The sequence below is a fragment of the Cololabis saira genome, chromosome 22 (genome assembly GCF_033807715.1).
Source record: "Cololabis saira isolate AMF1-May2022 chromosome 22, fColSai1.1, whole genome shotgun sequence".
Classification (NCBI taxonomy): Eukaryota; Metazoa; Chordata; class Actinopteri; order Beloniformes; family Belonidae; genus Cololabis; species Cololabis saira.
The window spans coordinates 22,372,173-22,398,262 of record NC_084608.1 but is presented as its reverse complement, the minus strand read 5'-3'; the positions used below and the strand labels follow the sequence as shown (position 1 = coordinate 22,398,262).

At 42.4% G+C, this 26,090-nt stretch overlaps 2 protein-coding genes across 7 annotated transcripts in view; one reads left to right on the top strand and one right to left on the bottom strand.

Moving 5' to 3' along the window:
- Window positions 1-22,111, top strand: part of asap1b (ArfGAP with SH3 domain, ankyrin repeat and PH domain 1b) — a 76,464-nt gene extending 54,353 nt beyond the window's left edge. Inside the window, exons 12-29 of one of the 6 annotated variants that reach the window (XM_061713915.1) lie at window positions 1,800-1,887; window positions 2,127-2,175; window positions 5,693-5,859; window positions 7,048-7,181; window positions 7,333-7,424; window positions 7,503-7,689; window positions 9,620-9,705; window positions 10,371-10,486; window positions 10,586-10,653; window positions 11,199-11,306; window positions 13,413-13,641; window positions 16,216-16,284; window positions 16,857-17,018; window positions 18,228-18,306; window positions 18,424-18,488; window positions 18,571-19,121; window positions 20,360-20,482; window positions 20,599-22,111. In XM_061713915.1, the coding sequence (XP_061569899.1) occupies window positions 1,800-1,887; window positions 2,127-2,175; window positions 5,693-5,859; window positions 7,048-7,181; window positions 7,333-7,424; window positions 7,503-7,689; window positions 9,620-9,705; window positions 10,371-10,486; window positions 10,586-10,653; window positions 11,199-11,306; window positions 13,413-13,641; window positions 16,216-16,284; window positions 16,857-17,018; window positions 18,228-18,306; window positions 18,424-18,488; window positions 18,571-19,121; window positions 20,360-20,482; window positions 20,599-20,673 (2,448 nt within the window). In that variant the 3' untranslated portion in view covers window positions 20,674-22,111. Of the gene's footprint in view, window positions 1-1,799; window positions 1,888-2,126; window positions 2,176-5,692; window positions 5,860-7,047; window positions 7,182-7,332; window positions 7,425-7,502; window positions 7,690-9,619; window positions 9,706-10,370; window positions 10,487-10,585; window positions 10,654-11,198; window positions 11,307-13,412; window positions 13,642-16,215; window positions 16,285-16,856; window positions 17,064-18,227; window positions 18,307-18,423; window positions 18,489-18,570; window positions 19,122-20,359; window positions 20,483-20,598 lie in introns of all 6 variants that reach the window. The other 5 variants (XM_061713914.1, XM_061713916.1, XM_061713917.1 and 2 more) reach the window with 5 other exon arrangements.
- Window positions 22,112-23,347: 1,236 nt separating this feature from the next.
- Window positions 23,348-25,756, bottom strand: eef1a1l3 (eukaryotic translation elongation factor 1 alpha 1, like 3). The gene is made up of 7 exons (XM_061713925.1): window positions 25,444-25,756; window positions 25,193-25,372; window positions 24,393-24,689; window positions 24,174-24,324; window positions 23,842-24,098; window positions 23,526-23,760; window positions 23,348-23,451 (listed from the first exon to the last, which is right to left on the bottom strand). Exons 1-7 carry the CDS (start codon window positions 25,585-25,587, stop codon window positions 23,348-23,350), a joined length of 1,368 nt encoding a protein of 455 aa, XP_061569909.1. The 5' UTR covers window positions 25,588-25,756.
- Between the last annotated feature and the right edge of the window lie 334 nt (window positions 25,757-26,090).

Sequence of the window (26,090 nt, the reverse complement as noted above, 5' to 3'; positions counted from 1 at the left end):
ATTTTATCAACCAAACATGAATCCCATGAACTCACAGGTGGAAGATGAGATGAATGAAGGCGCTATTTAACATTGCTGTTGTCTTAAGTGTCTGAAATTTGACCAAATTTGGCTGTGCATCAGTTTTCATTACTACATTTTAGACTTGTAGTTCTCAAAACCGGCCTTGGTCTGGAGACCACTTTTTTGTGGTCTTAGTCTTGTCTCTGCCTCGAGTCTCTCGGTCTCGCCACGTCTCGGATAATTGAGATGCCATTGCAAACACCAAGGTGATCACCAGTTCTTCCTCTTGTTAATGTAGAGTTTTGTAAACTATTTGTATTTTGCATATTATTTAAGGTTTTGGTGCATCTGCATGTGTGTCTGTATTTAATTACAGTATTGTGTTTTATAATGGCCGTGTTTGAATAAATTTATGGCATCATTGGCTTTTGAATAATATTTGCATATCGTTGTGATTGATTAAGCATTAGGTCTATTTCAGTGATGTTGATATACAGTGTAATTTGGCTACTATAATGATAAATAATGCAAGTTCAAGTCAATAATTGTGTGTATCATTAATATTTAAAAATGTACGTTTCATCTACAAATTAAGTACAATTAAAATCAGTAACATTGACTATTCATTAGACTTTTCTGAGGTGGAGGGGGGTGTTGGAGGCTGGTTATTTTATTAGATCACATTGGGACTAGTTAATAGTCATGTCAATCCTTAAAAGCACTCGAGTCAATCATCAAATAGTGCGGAAATAGCGGTAGTGCAGTCGCCACACGTATTTATCTCAGCTAATTGATGAAAACATTTATAGTAACTTCACACATGAGACATCCACTTCTCTGTGTTATTGTGCTGCAGTTGAATACAAGCTCATATGGAAACTAAGCAGCTGAACCAGGATGGTGCTCATGTTCTGCAACAGCTAGATGATGAAATAACTAGGTTTTTTTTGGTCTCGGACTCGGTCTTGAGCTGAACTAGTCTTGGTCTTGACTGGTCTTGGTAGTGTTGGTGTTGGTTTAGATGGTCTTGACTACAAGTCTACTACATTTAGAGGGGGGACTGGTCACCCTATTTCCTGTTTTTATTTAAATTATTTCACAATCTAAAAACAAATCACAATTTCTATTTTACTAACTTTGGATGTAGCCTGTCAGTTCAACATTTTCCTGAATTAAGCTGCCTTGTCTCCCGTCCCTGTTCAGGTAGGAGATCTTTTTCCAAAAGCAAAACAGCTCAAACACTGATTTTTTTCTCTTTTTTTCCCCCTTTAATAAACATTTGAGGCGTGGCTTTGGCAGCAGAAATGAAGGAAAAGGGTTTTACTTTTTAATTGTGTATTTTTAGAATCTCAGTGACCCTTAATGGTTTTTCTAACATCGCCTACCCTGCCTTTAAAGCTACCTCTCTTCTGATTGGCCAGCCCGGGGAAGCACCTCATGGTTTTAAGCTGCGCGGCTTGTACTTTGAAGTTGTTAGTGATGATTGTGTCGCTGGCGAGCCAACCTCAGCTTTAAAAAGCGCAGACCTTTGGCGTACCTCACTGTTTAAATCTTAGTTTATGTTTTATATTAACATGCCACATTGGGATTTTGATTATCAAATTAATTAGTGGTAAGAACAAAGGAAAATAGCTCTTCTAACTGAAAACATATGTGAGCACTGTTAGCTGTTTTTTTTGTTTTTGTTTCCATAGCTGTGTCATTGAAAGCCTCATTTGCAGCATTCTGTATTGCTGTGATAAAACATTTGTTGGGTTTGGGCTCCATTATAACGCTCACTCTCTCCATACTTCCAGTCCAACAGGCAGCCGGTCAAACTCAACCTGCTCACCTGCCAGGTGAAACCGAGCGGCGAAGACAGGAAGTGTTTCGATCTCATCTCTCGTAAGTTTTTCACCAAATACCAATTCAGTTTCACATGTTGGCATGATGAGAGCTTTGAGACGGCGTGAGGGAAAACAAATCTTTGAAGGGGAACTTGCATTTCTTCAGTTTTTGTTTTAATCGTACAGACATGTGTTACGCTTAAACAGTTAACTGTATTCTGGCTGCTGCTTTCAGCATTATAAAATGCAAAGTTAAGAGTTTTGCATGTTTATCACTGCAGTCTCTGTTTTCCACAGATAACCGGACATATCACTTCCAAGCCGAAGATGAGCAGGAGTTCGTCATGTGAGTACAGCAGACTAACATTCAAAAACACATGACAAGTTAAGGGTTTTAAACATATCTATCTATGAATCATTTTCTCACGTCAACTAAAACTGAACATAGCCTTAAATTACTTCCACTTTTCAGCTAAATATGAAGATATATGTGGATATTTATGATTTTTATTATTTTTTTCTAAGGAGATCTTAGTGAGTGGCTGCCGTTACTCTGAGCTTTGTCAGGAACTGAGTGGGTGTTTTGAGTGGGTAGAAGTGAGGACAGTAGTGGAATTTATGGTCTGCAGCATTCCGGGTCACCACAACCTCTTATTGTTGCCCACACACTTTCTGCATATCGGTAGGCATACGCTCCTCATCAGAACATTAGAGATTTCATGCATTTTTTTAAAGTCATGCACTATTAATGCAAGGTGACCTTTTATACACTGTTCAATTCAAGGCAAGTTATTTAGACATTAAGTGCTGTGTTATGTTGCCAACATTTGAGTTAGAATTGCTCGATTAAACTCGATTAAAGACTCGATTAAACAATAAGTAATACAGGGGTTTGTAATTAGAGGTCAAGTTGGTAGTTTACTAAAAGAACTGGAGCAGATAAGCTGTGATTTCTGAGTGTTAACTTTCAGACTAACTGTTCGCAACCATATAGCGCAGCTCTGAATTCTTTTTTTAAAACAGCACCTGGAGGGTTGCGCGTTGCAACACAAATCCAGAAATGTGGGGAAAAAACAGCCTCTTTGGACCCTAATATTTATGCAAAAAAATGACATGACAAAAACATAACTCTGTCTCATTAATGGAACTAAAGCAAAAATACAATGCAGAAGCCACGAGTGGACCGACTTAGTCCACCTTTAGATCAAAATCCAGGTATCAGTGTTGAATACAAGCATAGAGAGCCTGAAATCACGTCCTGTCCCCAGTATGTTCTACAACGACGCCGCTCTGGAGAGTCAGTGTCTCTCACATGTACGGCGTCCCGTTGTCCGTTACAGTGCATGTGTTAACACGCAGCTGCTGGCAACATCCTGTCCCTGAACCTCTGGATACGCTGGGACATTCATATTTACAGTGCTCGATGATGGATTTTAAATGCATTTTTTCTGAAAGCCAGAGAAAGTTCATGCCCTAATACACTTGCAGAGAAGTTCAACGTTCTTGAAAGCAGTTTGTCAAAGAATAACAAACACAAGTGGATGAAAACAATTATTTCCACAAAGAAAAAAAAAAAAGCGTCAGCTTGTTTCATCACCGTTGAGATGGAAGTAAAGATTACATCTTCTTTATGTTATTTCAGATGATAAATCCACTTCCTCATTCGATCAACTACTTATTTGTTCTATAAATGTCTGCAGATAGTAAAAAAAATGACCTACTGACATTAAAAAAGATCACCTCCATTTAACAGTCCTAATAAAGTTAAAGGGCCCGTATTTATTATTCCATGTTTTCAGACTTATCTGCATTGTTTTAATGGTGATTTTTCATCCTACAAACGACGGAGGCTCAAAAAATGAAGGTTACGTATGTGGCAGAGTCTGTTAAATGCACAAGAAACTGGATTTGCTACGTCTCCTGGACCCCACACTGGGACAGCGCTGTGAACTTGCTCTGTTTTACTTAGAATAAAGTGGAATTTCCTTTTAATTTGCTCCAGGCAGTATGCTCTCCTTCAGGAAACTCGGCCAATCACAAGACACTTATCTGAGCTCTTCCTGTCTGAGAATCCTCTTGTTTTCTTGAAGCATCTTCTTTTGATTGTTGGGCTGAAATAATTACGTCCTTTTGGAGTTATGCTGGCTTGAGAGATACTGTAGAGGTATCCAGAATTAAAATTAGATGGTTGGAAATTAGCTTAATGTGGCCACTTTAAGTTCACAATGATATATAACGTAAGAAGATGACACGGATGGCAGATGATGATCTATAAATTCCCTTTATAGTTAATTAGAAAAAAGGCTCAAATGACTTTTTAATAATGATGCCGAGCTCCTACTGAGATTTTTATTTTGCTCATAGCTGGACGGCGCACGGGGCTCGATACAAACAGTTGTCCAGGACAATACAAGCTTAACTTTTTTAGTTTACAGTATTTCTTCTTTTTCCCCCCAACCACATTGCGCAAGCTTAACATTTTGGTCCTAACATGTAATCACTGGAACCAAAAATAAGTTTCTGTGACTGAAGCAAACCCTCAGGCTGAATATTTAGTTCGACTGAATCTCTCGTGAGAACAGCTTCGTTTGTGACACTTCTCTGTCTCGGGATAAAGTAAAGTCGTCTGAAACTTTGTTCCAGTCTCGTTGTGGATCTGCCACATCGCTCCGCGCGGCTCAAACACACGCTGCATCCAGCCCTCAGAGGTCCAGCGTCCCTTTGCCGCTTCCCTAACGCAGCTCCAGCTGCAGCAGCATCTTTGTAAGATTTCCCTGGAAATATTCAGTACCCTGCAGAGCCTCGGCTTTGTGCAATCACACTCCCCCTCAGTTACAGTGGAAGTGTATTTTAATGCATATTATAAGTAAAGACCAAAATAATTTGTCCCGGTATGGGTACACCTACGAATGATTAAAATATCCTGGGTTTTGTGAGCCCGCTCTGCATGTGCTCTGGGTGTGCAGAGGGGGTTGAGTGACAGTGACAGAGGAAGTGCTGACGTGAGCCTCGTAAAGCCCACCATACGTGTGTGTGCATGCGTGTGTGTGTGTGTGTGTGTGTGTCGGAGGGCAGTGCTGTGTGTAGATTGCAGGAGCAGATTGTGCTGCTGTGTAGAGAGCTGCAGGCGGCCATGTTTTAAAGCAAGCGATATTGTTTCCTTTCTGTGTCAGTGACCGCAGTCCGGCGTGGGTGTGTGTTCACGCGTTAGTTGATACATCCGTGTGTCCGTGACCTTTTACAAAGAAAATAAACCTCCGAGCACTGGTACAATGTCAATGTCAGAGCTTCAATTAAAATGTTTTTTTTTTTAATCTCAGAGTTGAGTCAACTTTACTGCTGTGTTACATATAAATGTCTTTTTTTTATTTATGTCATATTTAGGATTTGGGATACCGTCTATATTTCTGCATCATAAGGAAATGAATTAATATATCAGTTTTAGTTTAGACGAAACATTTCTTTTCCCTCATGAATGCAAAGTAATGAGTGGGTTTGTGGAAACTCGCTCCCAAGTCCTTTTTACATTTGAATATACTATAAAGTCATCTTTAAACAGTAAAATAATCTTCATGACTATTAAAATAAAATGTAAATCCTATTCCCAGAGTATCAGTTGGGAAGATTTGCTGTATTTTTCAAATTTCTGTGACTTTGATGGATCTTGAAGTGTTGAATGAATACAACTAATAGTTTCAATTACCAATATAAGTCTTAAAGATTCAGCCTTGTATTGGTAATGTTGGCATTTCATCTCAATTGGTGTTTTAGCTAATTAGTTTCTTAGGAAGAATATATTTTTAAATCCAAATAACTCCATCTGTATTGTTTTTAATGCCGTGGTTGATCTGCCCTGTTTGCAGTTGGATCTCGGTGTTGACCAACAGCAAGGAGGAGGCGTTAAACATGGCGTTTCGTGGCGAGCAGAGCAGCGGAGGGGAGGACGGATTAGAGGACCTGACCAAAGCGATCATAGAAGATGTGCTGCGCATGCCGGGCAACGAACTGTGCTGCGACTGCGGCGCTGCAGGTTGGTACAGCTGCTGTCGGTGTCCGCAGAGGCTCCATCCTCCGCAGACCTGCGTATGTTCACCTTGTCACAGTGGAAACAACTAAACAGTCCCCTTCTCTTCAGCTCTCTGTGATTTAACTGAGAGAGAGGTTTCATTTAAAGCTGCACCACCAGTCCTGATATCTTCACCGTGTTTCCCTGATGCCTTCAACCGGTCGTCCCGAGCTTAGACAGCAACTGCACAAGCCGCGCAGCAAATCCCCCGGCAGCCTTGAATAATGTGTGAACGTGTGTGTTGGTGCTGTTAGCCTTGACGACTCAACTCAATCCGATTCCTCCCCCGCATTAGGAAGCAAGGAGTCAGCACTCAGGAGTGCAGTAGACATGCAGGCCCTCTAACACTCACACACACACACACTCTCCTCAGGCTCCATTAACACACACAGCAGTTCACCGACTGACCGAAGGGAGGATTTTTTTACTCTGAGGGGGAAAAAAAAACATTTCTAGGCTTTGAGAAACATCATTACATCATTGCGTTACATAAGTCGCACACGCTCCGGCAAACCCTGCAACCTGCAGGGAGGGGAGGTAATTCATCACGTCTATACATCTGTTCGTACACAAGGTGTCGGGGCAGCACATGTTCCAGATGTGAACGTTTGGATTCCTGTTGCATTTTCATCCTTTTCTGATGTGGTGACACTTCCCTCCTCCCGTGGTTCTCATTTATCACGACTGGTTCACGACTTTGAAAGGTCACCTCTGTTCGGAGGAGAAGGTCGCCTCCATCTTATTTGGTATTCTCCCTGGAAGTCCCTCTGTTAGATTCCCAGCTTTTCAGGCCACCCTACATCCACTTTTCATGCTGAACATGTGACCTGTCACCAGCTCTCATCTGGTCAACGTGATGTTTGAATCTGTGCGTCCAGCCTGTTCCCGCTGGGTCCGGCTCTGCGCTCGACTCGAGCACGGCTTTAGTATGCACCAACGTGCGTGTGCCCTTTGCTTGGCAGCAGATTACGCAATAAAACCACTGATGCAGCATAAATTTGTGTCACTGGCAGAACTCCTAGTATGAAATAATCCCCGGTTTAAGCGTTTCACCGATATGAAACCATACATTTTCTGTCTGACTGAGAAGTCCTTGAATCAAACGTTACCGTCATTCCTTTGCTTCCTTTCTTGATTTGTTACATGCTGTAGATCCCAAATGGCTGTCCACCAACTTGGGGATCCTCACTTGCATCGAGTGCTCCGGCATCCACCGAGAGATGGGGGTGCACATTTCCCGCATCCAGTCCATGGAGCTCGACAAGTTGGGGACCTCAGAACTCTTGGTGAGTCACGCATCGTCTACCGAGGGAGTAAATAGCTTCCCTGAGGCGCTCCCTTCCCTACCGTTGGTTCTTCTCCAATGAAATATTAGAAATCATGAAAGAGCAGAGTTCTGCAGGGATGTGACCTCCCGTTTCTTGTTTTCTCAACCAGCTGGCCAAAAATGTGGGGAACAGTAGTTTCAATGAGATCATGGAGGGGAACCTCCCATCCCCTTCACCAAAGCCCACCCCCTCCAGTGACATGTAAGTGCTCCCGGTTACACATCCCAACCTCCACCCGCTCCCAAAACACACTTCCCAAACACAACGTTTTGCTCACAGGACCGTGAGAAAGGAGTTCATCAACGCCAAGTATGTGGACCACAAGTATGCGAGGAAGACGTGTACGTCTGCGGCAGCTAAGATGATCGAGTTGTTCGAGGCGGTCCAGTCCCGGGACCTGCTGGCGCTGGTTCAGGTCTACGCCGAGGGCGTGGAGCTGATGGAGCCGCTCCCAGAGGCCGGGCCGGTGAGTCGCACCACTCAAGCCAAGCGTGTATGCTAGGGCTGGGCGATATATCGAGATTTTAATATATATCGATATATTTTCAAACGCGATATGGTATGAGACAATATCGTTTATATCGATTTAAAAAAAAAAAATATATATATATATATATTTTTTTTTTAATGATTTTGATATAGCTTATTTTGTGACAAATTGACTTGAATGTTTTATTTGAGATTTGCACAAATGTTTTGTTATTTGCACAACTGTCAACCTCAGTGGAAAAGTCTGCCTGTTACTGTCTACATTGTATTAATTGTACAGTGTATTTTAATTTAATTGTTATGCAGGAAAGGGATATTTATTTTATTTTATTCAAGAAGCATTTTTATTTTATATATGCAGGGAGTTTATTTTTATTTCATTTGTTTTATACATTTTGATATTGTGCAGACCTCTGTTAATAAATGTACCTGTGTGACATTTGGCACGAGGCTTTGTATTAAAACTGACTGTTTTTTTAAGGGTTTGCCTCAGAAAAAAATGATGCTAACAGAGATGCTATGCTATAATGCTTTGGGGGAAACCCCAATTATGGCACAGAAAAAATATTGATATATATCGAGTATCGCCATTCAGCTAGAAAATATCGAGATATGACTTTTGGTCCATATCGCCCAGCCCTAGTGTATGCAGAGATTTAAGAATCTGGTTCAACGCACTCAAAAACACAACCTTTTATTTATTTTTTTAATGATTCGTTGTAACCAAAATTTCTGCCTTTTAGTCCAGCTCTGTAAAGATTTACAGCCAAAAGTTACAAAATATGGAGAGAATCGCAGCAGGATGTGACCGTTATTTTATTGAAACAATTACAGAAATATGATTTCCTTTCCCTTTTTTAAAAGAGGCAATATAGGTTTCAAAAGAAACTATCTTCATACCACATGGAGGAAGTGTGAAAATATGCCAGGAATCTGGTCTCCATGAGCGTCCATGACCACCACAGCATCATGACGCTATATTTCCAACACACACACTCGACCACGGAGCTCAGAGAGCTGTGGCACAAGAGTGCTGTGAGCTGCGTTCCCGTCAGGGCGACCGGCGCTGACACATTTCTACCAGTTGTGGGATAGAAATGGGTGTAGAGCTTGGAAAAGTCTGAGTCATCCAAATAACTTCACCGGCAGGTAGAGTGCCAGAAAATCCTCTGCAGCATCATCTGTGATGGCTCCACGTTTACTTGGATGACACCATCTGTGGGCGCCCATTCCACTTTGTTTCTGTGGCTTTTATGGTGCTGCATAAGGCAGGAATGAATGTTAAAAATAAATAGATAAGAAGACGCAGAAAATAGCGCAGACGCTTTACCATAAACAACATGCATTACCAGACTTAATCTGATGGAAATGGGTCGGGGTTTTATACTGCTCATATGGCAGCTCTGTGATGAAGAATGAAGGGTATAGTGGTGCAGCTGAATAAAGGGATAAAATAAGATACATTTTGGCGACAGAGGGAGCTGCTGCTGTCTGCACTATGAAGTCTGACTCACTGATATCTGATCTGCTGCTGTCAGTGCATCTCAAGGGCTGCAGACCGACATCCAAGTCTCCTCAATCTAGGATGATCAAGAGCCTGACAAAATAAAGAGTCTGCACTGTACCCTGTAGGTGATATTTGAAAGGAATATTCAATATTTATAACCGTATTCTCCATCATTCATCTCACATATAACAGAATAACATCTAGATCCAGTTTTAAGACACGTACTCTCCTGAATATGGCCAAAACCCAGCCTCACACTGGTGGAAATATCATTTTCGGAGCCATATTGTTTACTGCAGCTTGTTTAAATGCTGAAAGATGCACAGAGATCAACAGAATAAAGAATGTATGCTGCCCAGTGCTTCATGATGGCTTTCCTGTGTGTGATGGCCCCCTGCAGGAATCTGGAGAGACAGCACTGCACTACTCTGTACGGACCGCCGATCACACCTCACTGCACTTGGTGGACTTCCTTGTGCAGAACAGGTACCATTTTAAGAGCCATTTGTGTTTAAAAGATTAGATTACCATGACATGTATTTGTGCACAGTCCGTTTAAAAAAAAAAAAAAAAAATGCATTGATGAGGAATTTGAGAGGAAAATCTTCTACTAACCAGCACAGTTATGTAAAAACACGCAGCTCATGATTTGATCTGTCTGCTCTCGTTCTGCGCTTCCTCCGTGCAGTGGAAGCACGGAGGAGAGGCTTAGTGCTGCACAGCTCAGATTCCCACAAGGCAAACAGAAATGGGTCAAGCACTTGCTCTCTCTGCCTTAATTTATTCCTCTCTTTCCAATTGTTTACCCACCACTGCTCCAACTGCACACAGCCTCCACGTAGAAGCGGGACCCTTTCATTAATTAATAGTTGTGCTCATACAGTGTCAAGACGATTTTTAAATGCAAGTCTTTATTGAATTATTTTTGGATGACTATGTCAGACACAGAGTTTGGTCTTTCCGTGTGTGAGTTACAACCTCACAGCTGACCGCTATTGGAGGGGAAAAAGCTTTTCTAACCCGTGTCTTTTGTGCTAAACCTCAATATAATGGTTAACGGCGTATTAACCTGAAGCTGCAGACATGTAGAAAACACCCTCTGGCAGGAGACCTGTGCTCTGACCATGAGAGTGTGGGGTTTTTCCCCGCAGTGGTAACCTGGATAAGCAGACGGAGTGGGGAAACACCGCCCTGCATTACTGCTGCATGTACGAAAAGCCAGAGTGCCTCAAGTTACTCCTGAGGGGCAAGCCGGCCACCGACATCAGTGAGTCACACACCACCGCCATCATTTTCCCTGTTAAGGTTGTCCGCACGCGCGCATCCCTCTCCCTCTAACTGTTGATTATGCTTCCTCACGCTTCAGCCAATCAGAATGGAGAAACGGCTCTGGATGTTGCCAGGCGACTGAGGAACACTCAGTGTGAGGAGGCAGTAAGTACAGCGCTGCCCGGTCCGAGCTGGTGCACAGCACAGCAGATGATCAGTGATCTCACCAAAAAACATGATACAAATCAGGACAGAATCTCCAAGGTTGAGTAGATTACGTAGAAAGCTTTTAAAGCTTGGGTCGTGCTTGGTTAGATGTGTGTTGAGCATTATTGGCTATTTTTAGCCAGAACACTAGATGGCACTCAAGGGTCTGTCTCCACCCTGAGGCGACAGAGACAGCAGAGTGGAAGTTATTGTTCATGTGTGTTTGTTATTAACGCAAATATGAACAAGCAGGCAAAAATGATGCCTCTACAAACTGGATATACTGGATATAAAAGAGAATTAGTGTGTGTTAACTGCAACTTTGAACGCTAGAATATCAATTTCCCTTCATTTTCTTAAGGGATCCTGCTCATAATTGTTTTATTTAATCCATATTTATTTATTGTAGCTAAATTTAATGTAGCTAGTTCCATAGATTTTATTTGGAAGAGGTTGTAGAGCAGACTTTTGCAGTACTGACTATTTGTGTGTGTGTGTGCCAGCTTGTGCAGGCTGCAGAGGGCAAATTCAACCCTCACATCCATGTGGAGTACGAGTGGAGCCTCAGACTGGAGGAGATGGATGAGAGCGATGACGATCTGGACGATAAGGTGTGAACACAACATTGAAGTAACATTTTTTGGCTGTAGTTTTCTTCTGGTGCTCCGTCGCTGGGGTCTTTTTATTTTAAGGTCTCTTATTTTCCTCCACTGATTCATAATTTTGCACTAAATGAACTAAATGAACCTCAGCAACAATCCAGATTTGAGCTTTCACAGAGCATTTGACTAATTCACTGCTGCTGGTTTAAAAACACTGATTCTGATTATGAGTGCAAAAGATACTCAGATGTCGAAGTTTTATTTTAATACCTCTTTTGCTTTCTGACAAATAATCAGAAGTTTTCCTAAAAGAATGCTTGTGCATCACCTGATTTATGCACCCACCAGCTATCGTCTGATGACTCATCTGATTAGTCCAGAGGCCGATTATTTTCCTGCAATACGACAAACCCAGCGGTTGTAAAAAGTCCTCACTGTGCAGGTTTTCAATGTGACCCTACTCCAACCCACTTCATTCACACAAATGCATCAAAATCATTCTTCTGCAGTGCTTGATGAACACCTGGGTCCTTCATTTGAATCAGGTGGAGCAGGGAAACGCCTGAAACCAAGACAGTAGGAGGTTTCCAGGACCAGAGTTGTTAAAGAACCTTCCTAACTCGGTGAAATGGCCTGGAAGTGTTTAAATGTCTGGCATGATAAGAGCTGGCCGAAGACAAAAAAATCAAAACGCATAGCTTAATTGATTTCCTTTTTTCCCAAAACTCCTTTAACATAAGACATATTTGACTGAATTTTAATCAAACTTTTAGTATTTAGGAAGTTTTTTCATGGACTTTTTGAGTTTATCCACAAACTGAGAAACCCTGGTTCCTAAAGATTATGTTCATCTTTGATTTCTGAATTTATCCAGATCTTATCTTAACTGTGTTTTGGCTTTTTACCCATAAAACCTTTACTCCAACTCTGGGTTTTGAAGAATGAACGATATCAGTACTTTTAGGTGACACATTTGGCATTAGACATGTCAGTGAGCAAATCTGTAGTCTTGATGTCTTAATAAAGTCTTCCTGGTTTTAGAACACATGTGTGAAAGCGTGTCTAAAGACCAAATCTCTTCTTTATTTGATTGCAGAAAGAAGACATGTTATGGCCTTTTAATTTTCCATCATCATTTTTTTTTTTTTAAGTTTTCACAGTTTTTTGAGGTCTTAATAAAACCTCTGATGCTTTTATGTGAAAATATCAGAGATTGCAGAATAAACTCATCCTTTTCAATCTGATACTGTCAGATCTTTCCATAGCTGCTTGTTTATGGAGGTGGGGTAGCATCTCAACTCCACCCATCCTCCACTTCTGCAGGGTGGGCCTCTTCAAATTGGTGTTAATGCAGCAGGAAGGAAGTTTTTAAATTTTATCTCAGCTGGTCCTCCTATAGGTGTGGAGTTTAAGTTGCTTTTATGACGCTCTAAGATTTATTTACTCTCTTGCTTAGTCACTTTTTTCTTTTGTCAGTCATGACTTTTTTTCAAGATCTTGTGGCTCAAGTGGCCTTAATTCACTGTGTACAGACAGGAAGGGAGTAGAGGCCTCAGTACGGGCCGCCTGCTCTCACCACTGCGCCCCCCAGCGCTCATGCCTTTTTATGAGATTTGTAGTTGCCTTTGCCTTGAAGTCCACTACAGCTCTGACTTAGTTTCATTGTTGCTGATGTGTGACAAAGATTAAGCTTCATAGATTAATAAGCTTACAACAACTAAACCTCAAATGTGGAACACCGATGCAGCTCTTGATTGTGTATAAATGTGTTATTATTGCTGTAACTTTAAGGAACAGACCAGGATCACTGCCCATGGAGTAAACAAGTCAAGTCGAGTCATTGTTCATAGGACAAGGAACAAAACAATAAACATTTCCTGGAAAATATATTCTAGACATTCATTAGATGGGAGTTGATATCTAAATATCTAACATTTTTTGCCTGCCAGATGTTTCTCAGTATTTAATTCACTCTGTAGAGCGCGTTGCATGGGGAGCATACAAGACTGGATTTTATGTTACTGGTTTGAGTTCTGCATGTTCCGTTACAACTTCAGTGCTGCAGATTGTTCTGACTCTTCAGTCTTTACTCATCCGGTACGTGTTCCTCTGCAGCCCAGTCCCATCAAGAAGGACCGCTCTCCGAGGCCTCAGAGCTTCTGCCACTCCTCCAGCTTGTCCCCCCACGACAAGCTGTCCCTGCCGGGCTTCATCAGCCAGAGGGACAAGCAGCAGCGTCTCTCCTACAGCGCCTTCACCAACCAGATGTACAGCGCCTCCACCGACCTCAGCTCCTCCCCCGTGGCCGACGGGCCGCCGCTCCCGCCCAGAAACCAGGGCAAAGGTCAGACATGCCTGCTCCAAGAGCTTTTGCAGTGTTATCAGCTTATAACCGTGAACGTCAGCACATGCAGGATATCGCGTTATTCTAATATTGTTTTTTGCAAATTTGAGCCTGTAATGCAAAATGTTCTGCAGGTTGTGCGTTTGCTCCACCGTGGAAAAGTGATAGCCGCTGAAAGTGACTTCATTATCACTGTTAATGTTTGACTATATTCAGAACAGGAAAAGAAGGTGCAGAGGAATGCTTTACTGGAGAGTTTCCTCCTTGTGCTGTCATATTTACACACCCCGCAGTGGTATGTAATTAGTCAGCAGACGGATCAGAGGGCGGGAAGCAGGTGTCATTAAGATTGCTTACAAAGTAAACTTAAAGGAAAACATGGCCGCAGGAGAGGGCAGGGTGGCAAATGTTATTGAGGCGTGTGAAAAGGAAGCTGGATACAGACTTCATCATTTCAGAGAGTGTGCTGTCTCTGCAGTGTTGCAATTAAAAATAACACTCCTCCTCTGTTAAGCTGTTCCAACTTTAACCATTGAACAAATAGCAGATGATAGTAAATGCTGTATAAGCTTTTACAAGGGCATCTATCCCAACAAGTCATTAAATGTCTTATCTCAGCATCTCAATTTTCCTTCACTGTCACTTGTTTCCAGCGAGAGACAACATTTAACACCTGACCTTTAGCTAATCTGCTGGTTAGAGTTTTTAGGATTTTCATTAAAGTGCTGGAGATATGAAGTTATTAATCTCATTTATGTTTTTTTTCCCCTTGCAAAATTAGTCTATTTCATACAAGGTCACCCTTCATCTTGAATCAGTGTCACGTGATTGTGTCGGCCTAAATTATATCTGCTGCAAAGCATACACGCTCATGCATTGCAGAATTGAAAATCCAGGATCCTCAACAGTCCTAAGAAAAGGTCAGTACTGTCCCACTTGGAGGTAGTTACTGAGATACAAAATTAATTTAAAGAATAAAAGATAAAAGCAAAGAAAAAACAGGTTGTCCGTAGCTGAGGGTTTCCAGATATGCATGTACCAATGCCAGAAACCCTTTATGAACTCTTTGGGTTTAGTAGGATTTCTTCTTTAATTATTCCTGAAATGTAGCTGAATGCTGAAGGAAGCAAAGATGGAAAAGAGTTATAAAATAATAGTCTTAAACAACAAAAATAACTCAACATAGGTCTCAAACACCCTACATCCACCGTGTCATTGGGCTTCACAGAATACTGTGACATCACTGACACAGCTTCTCCATCATTAACTCCACTTACTTTCCCATCATGCTACATTTGCTGTACCTCAGACGTTGGTTACAGAAGGTTGACAAAAGAGCCCCATGACATGTCTGAACAATGTCCAGAGGCAGAAATGCTACATCCAAACACCATAATGCTATGAAGCATGGTGGAAGAGGCATCATGGTTCGGGACCGCCTTGCTACTTTGCAGCCTGGATGACTCAGTCTTTTAAGATGCAATGAATTATGAATTTGTCTTAAACCTTCAGGAATGGAAACCATGAACTGAAGCGTGAATGTGTTTGAGCGATGCAATGCTAAAATTACCTAAAACCCAAAACTAGTCAGCAACAGATTAGTTTAAAAAAAAAAAGAGCTAAAGCCAAAGTGAGTGAATACTCCTTGTGTTGATAATATGAAAGAAATGTGTGTTTTTTTTATTGATTAATCAAGTCTGTAATCGTTGCAACTCCAAAGGATTCACAGTTTCCTCCTGCCAATTTGTCTTGATATTTTTAGTAAGTTTGACTCTTACTTGGTAAGAGTAAGTTTGAAGAGAAAAAAGAAATCACATAAAGAGCAGGACTGTCTTGGCTCGGTCCCAGTGAATGTTCCAGCTTTGACCAAGCCTCTCTTTAGGTTAGAACATAAAATAATCCACTTTACTAATCGTGTTATCCTTGCTTTTGAAAAAGAAAGGCGGTGTGAGAGTTGTAGGTAGCCAGCATTTGCAGGATACGTTAGAGCAGACGGACTCTAATGTTTCCTCCATTTACACTTTTGTTTATGTTTCTGTCTTTGTTAAGGTGGATTAGATACAACAAACTTGGATTCTGAGTATCTGCCTTGCGTCTGTGTGTGGAAAGCCAAACATTTAGCCGTGACCAGTTATGGTTGCAGCGTTCTAACTGCACATGCAGTCTAAATTTACTTTCTAGTCCCTTAAAACTCATAAATTCAAGACACATTTTGCAATATTTGAACTGCACTAGAAGTCCTTTATGTTTTAATTGTGATTTTTACAGTCGTATTCTCGACTCCACAATCAGGTGATGACATGTGCGTATGGACTGACATGCTAAGTGTTCAGATTCTCCATGTTGCAGCGCCGCTCCGTCTCATCTGGCGCCGAGGAGCGCGTTCTCCGGGGCCAGCTTCATACCGTTTCTCCTCTTTTTGCTTTGCTCGTCACTGATAAGGTTTTCATCTCGTTATTTTCCAGCGTGTGGGAGACAGCTCTTTAAAGACTGACATGCTTGTAGATTCTCTCCCACACTCCTCATTTCGCTCTCTGTTTTCTTTCTCTTTTTTTTGTTTCTCTATTCTTTCAGCTCCACACTTGGCATTCCTTGGCTCTCATTCGCACTACGCCACACTGGCTGGCACCCGACCATACATCAGTGAATATCTTGTTTTATGTTCTCCCCCCCTTATCCCTCAGTTGTTTCTTACTTTACAGCTCAAATGCGCGGGGCGGTGGCTGTATTTCAGCCTAATAACCCAAAACGTGAATGCGAGCCGCTTTCTCGAGTGAATTATTTCTTGCCTGAATTGTCTTTTTGATCTTTCTGGAGCTCCGACCCGCCATCCTTGAGCTGTAAACTCTTAACCACAGCTGATTCCTCTCTGGCTGAGCTCTCTATTCGCTGCTTTCATCCTACTTTCCTCTACATTAGTGACCAGTGAGAGACACATATATATATATTAGAAAAAAACAAGTAAACATGCCCACATCCCACTATAGCTTTTCAAAGTTTTAGTATTATTATGCTCTGTGCTATGCATTTAAACAAACTATGTTTTTCTTGCTTCAGTTTTTTTTTTTTTTTCCCCCCTGACATGTCTCCACCAACTTTCCACTTCTCCATCCATGCCTTATTTTACTCTCCTTGCCCTGCTCTGGGTTGTAACAGAATGATATATTTGGGGGTGGACGTCATCACCTCATGTGTCTTATGTATCGCTCCTCCAGCTGCTCCCCCGTCCGGCCCTCCCTCCACACTCACAGCAGGAGGCAGCTCCACCCTGTCCAAGAAGAGACCTCCGCCCCCCCCTCCTGGACACAAACGCACCCTGTCCGACCCACCCAGCCCTCTCTCTCACAGTCCACACAGTAAAGGGGGCTTAACCGGGGGTGAGATGCAAGCACACAATTACAGCAGGGCTGCTTTTCACCCAGGTGTGGCTCCAGCCTGAAAAAAAGAGCATCAGAAAACGTTTTCAAGTGAATTTCACTAGGGAGATAAAAAGATTCATGCAGATTTTGACCAAATATTTTAAACTGAAAAGTCCACTTCTGGCTTTTTCTAAGACCTTTACTTCATTTCTCCATCTGTTATCCATGTGACAACCATGAGCAAACTTCATTTGTTAATAAAGACCATGAGATGCACTTTCAAGCTCCAAAAAAAGTGTAGAAGTGGACACTTGAGAATTGTTTCCCAACATCTGCTTTAATATCTTAAATATATAAAAATGTCATGTGTTGTTTAATTTCAGACAGTTTTACACACTTTTTTCATTTGACAGAGCTTATAGTATTTTATGGATATGTGTAAATCTGCAGGTAATAATGAATCAAGAATGAAAATAAAAAGCACATATACATTTTAAAAAAGGCATTATAGGCCTCATAAAGAGTAGTAGAAGCTATAAAATGTTTGGGAAATAAGTTGGATATCAGTAGTTTCTGATTACTGAGTTATGTTTAATGAATTTCAGCTGTGAGGTGTGTCCACATGCAAAGAGCATCTGTTTGCAAACGTTTAAAACCTTGCATCATTTTACTTCACTACAACATCAGTTTGTTAGAGGATTCATTTCTAATTTTAAAGGGCAGCTTGTCCCACAAACGTAATTAGCAGAAGTCACCAGTTAAACTCAAGAGGAACATAAAAATAGACCTTATTATCAGTACACAAGTACAGTGACATTTTTTAAAAGCTCATACTATTAAAAATAAATATGTGCAAACCTCAGTGGAATTCACTGTGTTAGTTATAAAAACAGTCAAATATATATAAAAATCAGCTTGGATTTTCTCATTTTTCCTCCAGGTAGGGATGTTTTACTGCTACTGTTACCATAGCAATCACCTGCCCACTTTTATGTTTCCTGCATTCACACATTTTTTTTTAACACCAAATCACTGATTTAAACGGCAGCACTTGACAAAGCAGCATAACCCGAGCACGTGGAGAGCTCAGCCAGATGGTGCTTCCCTCATTGTTTTATTTAACCATCACAGCATGTTGATTTACTTCCATATTTAAATCAGTTCATGTCTTAGCTCTGATACGGCGTTAAGTGACGAGACTGTCGTCGTCGTTGTCGATGTTTTTAGGAAGCGACTCGACCCCTCCGCCGGTCAGTAAGATGTCTCCTGTTTCCAACAAGTTTGAAGGGATTCCTCAGCAGCAAAGGTATTGCAGACTGCAGTCTCCTGACGCTCACTATTAGAAACTGTTTGGTTGTTTTAAAAGGGACACATTTTGAATGATTTTGATTTTATTTGGCTTGTTATAAAAACCTTTTCGCAGCACTACTTCAAGCAACACAAAGTCCACACTTGGTCCAAGGGTTCTTCCCAAACTACCTCAGAAAGGTACGATCTTTGTCACGTTTTTGTGTCGGTGTGAAGCGTTGAATATCGATATTTTCATGTTTCTACGTGCTTCTCTCCCTAGTGGCATTACGTAAGATAGACACTATTCACCATCCGTCTATGGATAAACCCAGCCTGCCTCCAGAGGTCTTCCAGAAGTCTCCGCCAGCAGCTGAAGCCTCACAGAAGGGTCCTCTGGCAGACAGGCCTCAGCTGGGCGACCTCCCCCCTAAACCACTGGTGTCTGAACTCCCCCCTAAACCCGGAGAGCTTCCTCCCAAGCCGCAGCTCTCCGACCTCCCTCCTAAACCTCAGCTGGGAGATCTGCCACCAAAGCCGCAGCTCAAAGACCTCCCTCCCAAGCCCCACCTTGCAGACATTCCCCCAAAACCTGGGACTGGCGAGTCTTCTCCTAGACCGCCTCCCGGAGAGACGCCAAGGCCGCAAACGCAGCCTCCCCCTCCACCTCAAACCCAGCCGCAGCCGCAGCCTCAGCCGCAGCCTCAAGAGCCGCCTTCACCTAATCAGCAGGCAACTATAGCAGCTCCGTCGCAGCAGCCTGCCGAGGACACCAATGGGACCTCAGCGGGCACCGCAGAGACACCTGTACCCCTCCCCCGGAAGATCAACACGGTACTTACTCTTTCATTCTAATATGATACTATTAAAGCAGCACAATGTAACTTTCAGCTTTTGTTGAGTTTGGCAGCTCCTTTGGACAAAAGCGGTAGTGCTTTACCAGAAAGAACACTACGTTTCCCATGAGCACCAGCGCGTACTGCCCGAAAGATCCTGTCCCCGTCGCGTGCATTTGTTTTGATAGCGAATGAAGACGGGACGTACTTTCAAAACTACTTTTCTGTTTCACCAACTGAACAGACGGAACGCAAAAAAAAAGATGTTAAACTGCTGGAAAGGAACTGGAATTTACCGGGATACCTTAAACAAGGAAGCCAGGGAGCGGTATATGGAGAAAATAATGATTATTAACAATTTGGATCCATATGAAATCCCTTCTAAAGAGCGGAGCTCCTCTTCGGAGCTCCGCTCTTTAGTCAGGATTTACTGCCGCAGTTCTGCACAACCCACGTCTTCGGCTACCTTGTTTAGGAGTGTTTGGCAGCTGCTTTGGTAAATGTTTGACCCGCCATGTGTTTGAATGATCCGACCCCGGTCTGTGAGTGTTTGTTTGTGGTAAAGTGTGGAAGGTTATGTTTGGTCATCTTACAGCCGCGATCCAAGCGAGCCGACGACTCTTTCACTCTTTTACTCTGTTATCTCAGATACTTGGTCTCCGTGGTTCTGCCTCCGAGCAGGAAAGCGGTGAAAAGTTAAACCATTAGCGATCTTTTCCCCACGTCTGTTATGTGTGGAGCTGCTGCAGCCACAACCCACCCCACGCCCCGCCCAGCTTTGTATCGACTACGAATCGGGAAGGAGGGGGAATTGACGTATGCCGTAAAGCAGTCAAAGTCGTAACGATTTGTAGTTTTTTAGTGTGGCAGGGTTCCTACCATGCTCCTCAAAGTTACATAGTGCCAGTGAAGGTGATACAGACCCCCCCAGACCATGACAGAGGTGTCATTAAACCTGTTGGAAGTTGATGTACCATCACAATGACTCTGGAAATATGATATTAAGGTGGAAAAGTTACGTAGTGTCGCTTTAACTCCCTATGACAGACTCTCAAACTGTTCAGGATGTTTCCTCTGAGCAAAAACTGGTGCAAATTTCTGACTAGGATCCGACTGGAAGCAAAAACGGTCACAAAAATTTGAGATTATTTCATGTTTAAATCAAATCATTGCTGAACCCTCTGGCAAACAAAGTTGGTCAGATGGTTTTCACAGTTTTGCCTGCTGTCATTTTAGGGGAAGAACAAAGTGCGTCGGGTGAAGACGATCTACGATTGCCAGGCCGACAACGACGACGAGCTGACATTCGTGGAAGGAGAGGTGATCATTGTTACAGGAGAAGAGGACCAGGAGTGGTGGGTGAGTGCACATTTGGTATACCTGCATCTTCTACTTTGACGCCCCCCTCCACAAACACGTGTAATACAACAATCTCATTATTCCTGACATGCTTTCCTTTCATTTCTCACCTCCAGATCGGGCACGTTGAAGGATATCCGGAAAGAAAAGGGGTGTTCCCCATGTCTTTTGTGCACATCCTGAGTGACTGACAGCCAGACAGACTTGCACTACACCTCTCCCTGAATAGGGAGACCATGTATATTCCTATCATACAGTAACACCCTTGTCACATGACAAGTGTCCTCAATTAAGAAAAATAAAACAAAGAAGAAAACCAAGAAGGCTCATCTAGACATGGATGCTGCATCCGTGCTGTACAAAGAATGTGTGTATTCTTCCTCTACCAGTATTATCTTAACCCTATAGCATGGCTAAAACAAAGCCACTCTCAAAACCCTAGCACTTACCTAAAAGTCTATGTTTATGCTGTTCCTGTGTATATATGTATGTAAATATATATATATTTGTGTGTGAGTGTATATACATGTTTTATTGTACAAAACATGTACCATTGCTCTCTGCCTGTCAGATTAAGCATCAGGGTGGTAGAGTTTGAATTTTATCTGTATTAATTTTACCGGCCCCTTAAGTAATTATCAGCTTATATTTCTGGGGGGAAAAAGGACAAACATGAAATGGAATGTGAAATAAGTCACGTCATCGTTTGTGTCTTGCATCCCTGTTTACGACCATAGTTGACCGAAGAGGCACGAGTCTCCCACTGATCTCCCCCCCCGAGATGCAAAGACTTCTCATTAAATGTAGCCCTTGTTCTTGCTTGCTTTGTGTGTACACGTATTATGGTTGTTTTACCGTATAGAAACCTGCTGCTACTGTGTGGTGGAAAATCAAAGCCTGTGGTTCACTATAGGTCACTAATTTACTCCTTGTTACACTGTTCACTGTATGTGTGCTTATGTGTGTGAACTTTCGACGCCATCTCCACAGTCCTTTTGACCCGTTTCTGTGCATGGTGTAACAATGACTGGAAATGAGTGGAGTGCTGCGTTCAAAACACGCTCACCTCAGGGTTTGAAGAGCCACTATTGATATTAAGCAGGACTACACGAGAAAGGTATCCTGTTGTTTAAGCCACTATCCGCTACAAGTGCAGGAACCTCGAGAGGACATCTCAGCAATAACAATGATCTGACAGGCTAGACGTTTCACGACAACCTGGGTTCACGATTCAGTGTCTTGTAAAACCTCATGAGCTTGAATCTCTTTTTTCCACCCCCCTCTCCCCCTTTTATTTTTAATATCGTGTATTATCATTCCATGTTAGTGGATTCAGCACATCTCAAGGTTTAGCTGTGAACCATGGATGTCTTTCAGATGAAGGTTGGACTTTGTAAAAGGGTGCAGAGCCTCCGTGTTTCCACCTGGTCCTCACTGACTTGCAGTTCCTCCCCTTGTTAAGAAACGAACCCATCAACCCATTGTATCATTAAAAGTGCTGTACTTAATCTTCAAGACTGTGCTGTTTTTTTGGTAAAATTCCAAGGGAGCCTCCCTTTGGAATCTCAAAAACTCTGCATCAGCAGAGGAAAACATTCCTGAGCAGTTTGGAGAAGTTACTGTTGGGCTCAAGATAAACAGCAGGCACTTGGAAATGTTACAGTAAGTACAACCAAACACTGTACTTGAGTTACTTCTATTAAACCTGTATTGGTTTATGCTAGTTTATACTTACATTTGTGGACCATTTAATTCTTTGCTAAAAGATGAGGCTCAGACCTGATCAATGGGGCTGCACAGCCCTTTTTAAGCTCATCCCAGTCCTACAAAGTACCTTACATTGTCTATCCAGTCAATCTACAGAACATGAGCTATATACATTGGAAGATCTCATTGGCAGGATTAAAAGGGTTTAGCATCTTGCTGAAGGACACTTGGACATGAGCCGAGTATCCATCCATCCACCTTTCCTGGTTTTAGGTGCAAGTCAAAAAAAAACTCCCACAAATAAACCCAAGTTTCCTGTAATTGAACAAGCCAGTTTTTATATCCAGTTCAGGACCATCTTGTTGCCAAAGCCTTTGGATCAAACCCGTGTGTCATCTTACCCTTTAATGGGGCACTAGGACTTTAACCTGAAGCATCATTTGAGACCATTACCAAACTGACTCAAGTTCTCCCCTATTGTATGAATTTCCACTATTGCCAAATAGAGATTTCCCTCAGGGTATTGGCGCAAACCCTCTAGGACTTTCCTTACAAAATTAAAGGGAAAAACCAGAACTAGCTGGCACATGGTCAATACAGTCATGCTTTGACTACCTAGTAATGTAGTCACATCTAGGCTGCCAAGGCAACCATCTGCTTCAGGTTTTGTACTTGGACAAGTCAGAGTTTTAACATATTCCAGCTCTTTTGTTTAAGTCAAATTTGCAATGAAACTTAAAATCCCGAGAATTGCAGTTTACTTCAAGAGGAATGAGTTTACTTGAAAAACAGGTTCACCTTAGTTTGTTGTATTTAATCTTTGGAAGGGCATTTTTCAGTTTCCTTAAAACTAGCAAGTAGTTAGACTTCATATACCTTGTAATAGTTCCAGGTCATGACCATCACAGAAACTTCATTCAAGACCAGATGACTCCTCCAAAATCACTTTATTGTCAAGCGTTTTAACAAAAATGCATCCAACTTCAGACCTCAAATCAATAGATTACACAAATCTTTTTTAACTTTTTCAACACAAATTCTACCTTAACCAACTAACATTTTGCAGTATTACCAGAATACTTGCCCACTTATTTTTTTCAACACAAATTCTACATTAACCAACCAACATTTAGCAGTATTACCAGAATACTTGGCCACTTATTTAGATATTTTGTGGGAGTGTTTCGCCCCCTTGTCCTTCTCCACCGACTTGATGACCCCCACAGCGACCGTCTGCTTCAGGTCTCTTGCTGCAAAGCGTCCTGTGGAAACAAGTCAACTCAGTAAAGAATATAGAACAAGGGAAAAATGTGCGCGAAAGAAACTGGTTCTCTACCTAAAGGAGGGTATGTGAAGAAGGTCTCCACACACATGGGCTTGATGGGAACCAGTTTGACGGTGGCGGCGTCTCCAGACATCAGCGTCTGTGGATTGTCCTCAAGTTTCTTGCCTGAGCGGCGGTCAAGTCTCTCCTTCAGCTCAGCAAAGCGGCAGGTGACGTGGGCGGTATGGCAGTCCAGGACGGGGGAGTAGCCCACTTTGATCCGCCCTGGATGGTTCAGGATGATTACCTTCAAGACAACGGAAATAAATGGTTTACAAGGAAAACACTGTTTAGAAAAGTACGTCGTCCTCAACTGTATTTAACAAACCTGTGCTTCAAAGCTGCGGACATCTGACGGAGGATCGTGCTGGGCATTGCCAGCCACGTCCCCGCGCCGCAGGCTCTTGACGGACACATTCTTGATGCTGAAGCCGACGTTGTGCCCCGGCAGAGCCGTCTCCATGCCTTGGTGGTGCATCTCAATGGACTTGACCTCTGCAGTCAGCTTGGCCGGGGAGAACATCAGGGTCATACCGGGTTTGAGGACACCAGTTTCAATCTTGCCCACTGGCACAGTCCCAACACCTGTAAAAGACATGGAGACACCCTTTTAGCTACAGCAATAAAGGCAGTTTTGGACAAGACGAGATAGTTCCATACCTCCAATTTTGTACACGTCCTGCAGGGGTAATCTTAAAGGCTTGTTAATTGTGCGCACAGGCGGTTGAATCGAATCCAAAACCTCCAGCAGAGTCTTCCCAATCGTATTCCCTTCCCGTCGTTTCACTTTCCAGCCTTGGTACCATGACATCTGCAAAGACATTATATTAACATGCTCTCCTGCGACATCTGGCCATTTGGTGCCTGAAGGGCCTTTACCTTCTGAGTTGCAGCGATCATGTTCTCCCCAAGCCAGCCAGAAATGGGTACAAACGGCACAGACGCTGTGTCGTAGCCGATCTTCTTGAGGAAGCCAGTCACACCTCGCACAATTTCGTCGTAGCGTTTCTGGGAGTAAGGTGGTTCAGCCATATCCATCTTGTTCACGCAGACTATGATTTGCTTCACCCCCAGGGTGTAGGCCAGCAAGGCGTGCTCCCTGGTCTGACCGCTTCTCGACACACCAGCTTCATACTCTCCTTTGGCCGCAGAGACCACCAGAATAGCAACATCAGCCTGAAACAGCACACAAGTGTATAAAAACACTTCCACAGGGCAGTTACACAGCAAAAACTCAATCTTAAGAATATTTGTCTTCTTTCTAGTTAAAATGTCTCATTTTTAGTCCAAAAAAAAAAAAAAATCTCATTACACTTAACAAGACTCATCACTGGGGAAAAAAAAAAAAAAAAAAAAAAAAAAAAAAATCCACCTGTTCAAGTAGATTTTCACTTAAAATAAGTAGAAAAATCTGCCAGTGGGACAAGATTCTTTTGCTTCCAATGAGAAGATGAATCTTGTCCTACTGGCAGATTTTCTCTACTTATTTCAAGTGAACATTTACTTGAAACAGGTGAAAATGGTCAAAAAACAAAGTTATTTTTCTGGTAATGACTCTTGTTTTAAGTGTAATGAGATTTGACTAAAAATGAGACATTTTAACTAGAAAGAAGACAAATATTCCTGTTAAGATTTTGAGTTTTTGCAGTGTAGGTGTACTTTTTAAAAAAAAGTTTTACCTGAGATGTCCCGGTTATCATGTTTTTGATGAAGTCACGGTGGCCCGGTGCATCAATTATAGTCATGGTGTACTTCTGGGTCTCAAATTTCATCAGAGAAATGTCAATTGTAATCCCTCGCTCACGCTCGGCCTGCAGCTTGTCCAGCACCCAGGCAAACTTGAAGGAACTCTTCCCCAACTGCAAAGAAAAGTAAAGAGTATAGTCACACAGGTAAACATGTACCCAAACACCACATGGGGCCTTCTTACGTTGGTCGCAGCCTTCCAGAGCTTCTCCACTTTCCTGGGGTCGACGCCGCCGCATTTGAGGACGAGGTGGCTGGTGGTGGTGGACTTACCACTGTCGACGTGGCCAATAACCACCACATTAACGTGACTCTTCTCTTTTGCCATAGCTAAAGGTGGATCAGTCAAGCAAATTATTCAACTATAGGTTTTCAGTATCAAAATCGTACTAGCTCTTTCAATTTGTTTGTTCTCGTTCAAAGGGATCTTTCCATCTCCTTTGGGGTTTTTTTATAAGCCACACCACATTGGAGACAGGTGTGCTGCCTAATTAGGCTTAATTGGTGCCAGTGAGACAGCCGTGAGTAATGAACACTCTCCTGCGATAAAGTAGTTAGACTGAACTGCTTCATTTTAATTTTGTGGAGAACACTGAGCAAGAAAAAGCTTCGGTTTGATCTTTGACCGGTGTGCAATAAGCTGCAGTTACAGTTTGCTATGGAAACCTCCGCCGTGGATCAGCTAATGATCTCAAATTACAACCAGGTGTGTCATCTGGACGACGGCCGCTTTGAACCTGCAGTAATACGTAGGCAAGCTCATCAAACAAACACTGATCAAGCACGAAGCAGAGAAGCGGAAAAAGACTAGGCCGAAATTATACATGTTTT

Coding starts and splice junctions, on each gene's coding strand:
- eef1a1l3 (XM_061713925.1), bottom strand. CDS start 25,587: ATGGCAAAAGAGAAGAGTCACGTTAATGTGGTGGTTATTGGCCACGTC. Junction 24,325..24,392: donor TGATCGCTGCAACTCAGAAG/GTAAAGGCCCTT, acceptor ATGTCTTTGCAG/ATGTCATGGTACCAAGGCTG. Junction 23,452..23,525: donor CTTCACATACCCTCCTTTAG/GTAGAGAACCAG, acceptor TTGTTTCCACAG/GACGCTTTGCAGCAAGAGAC.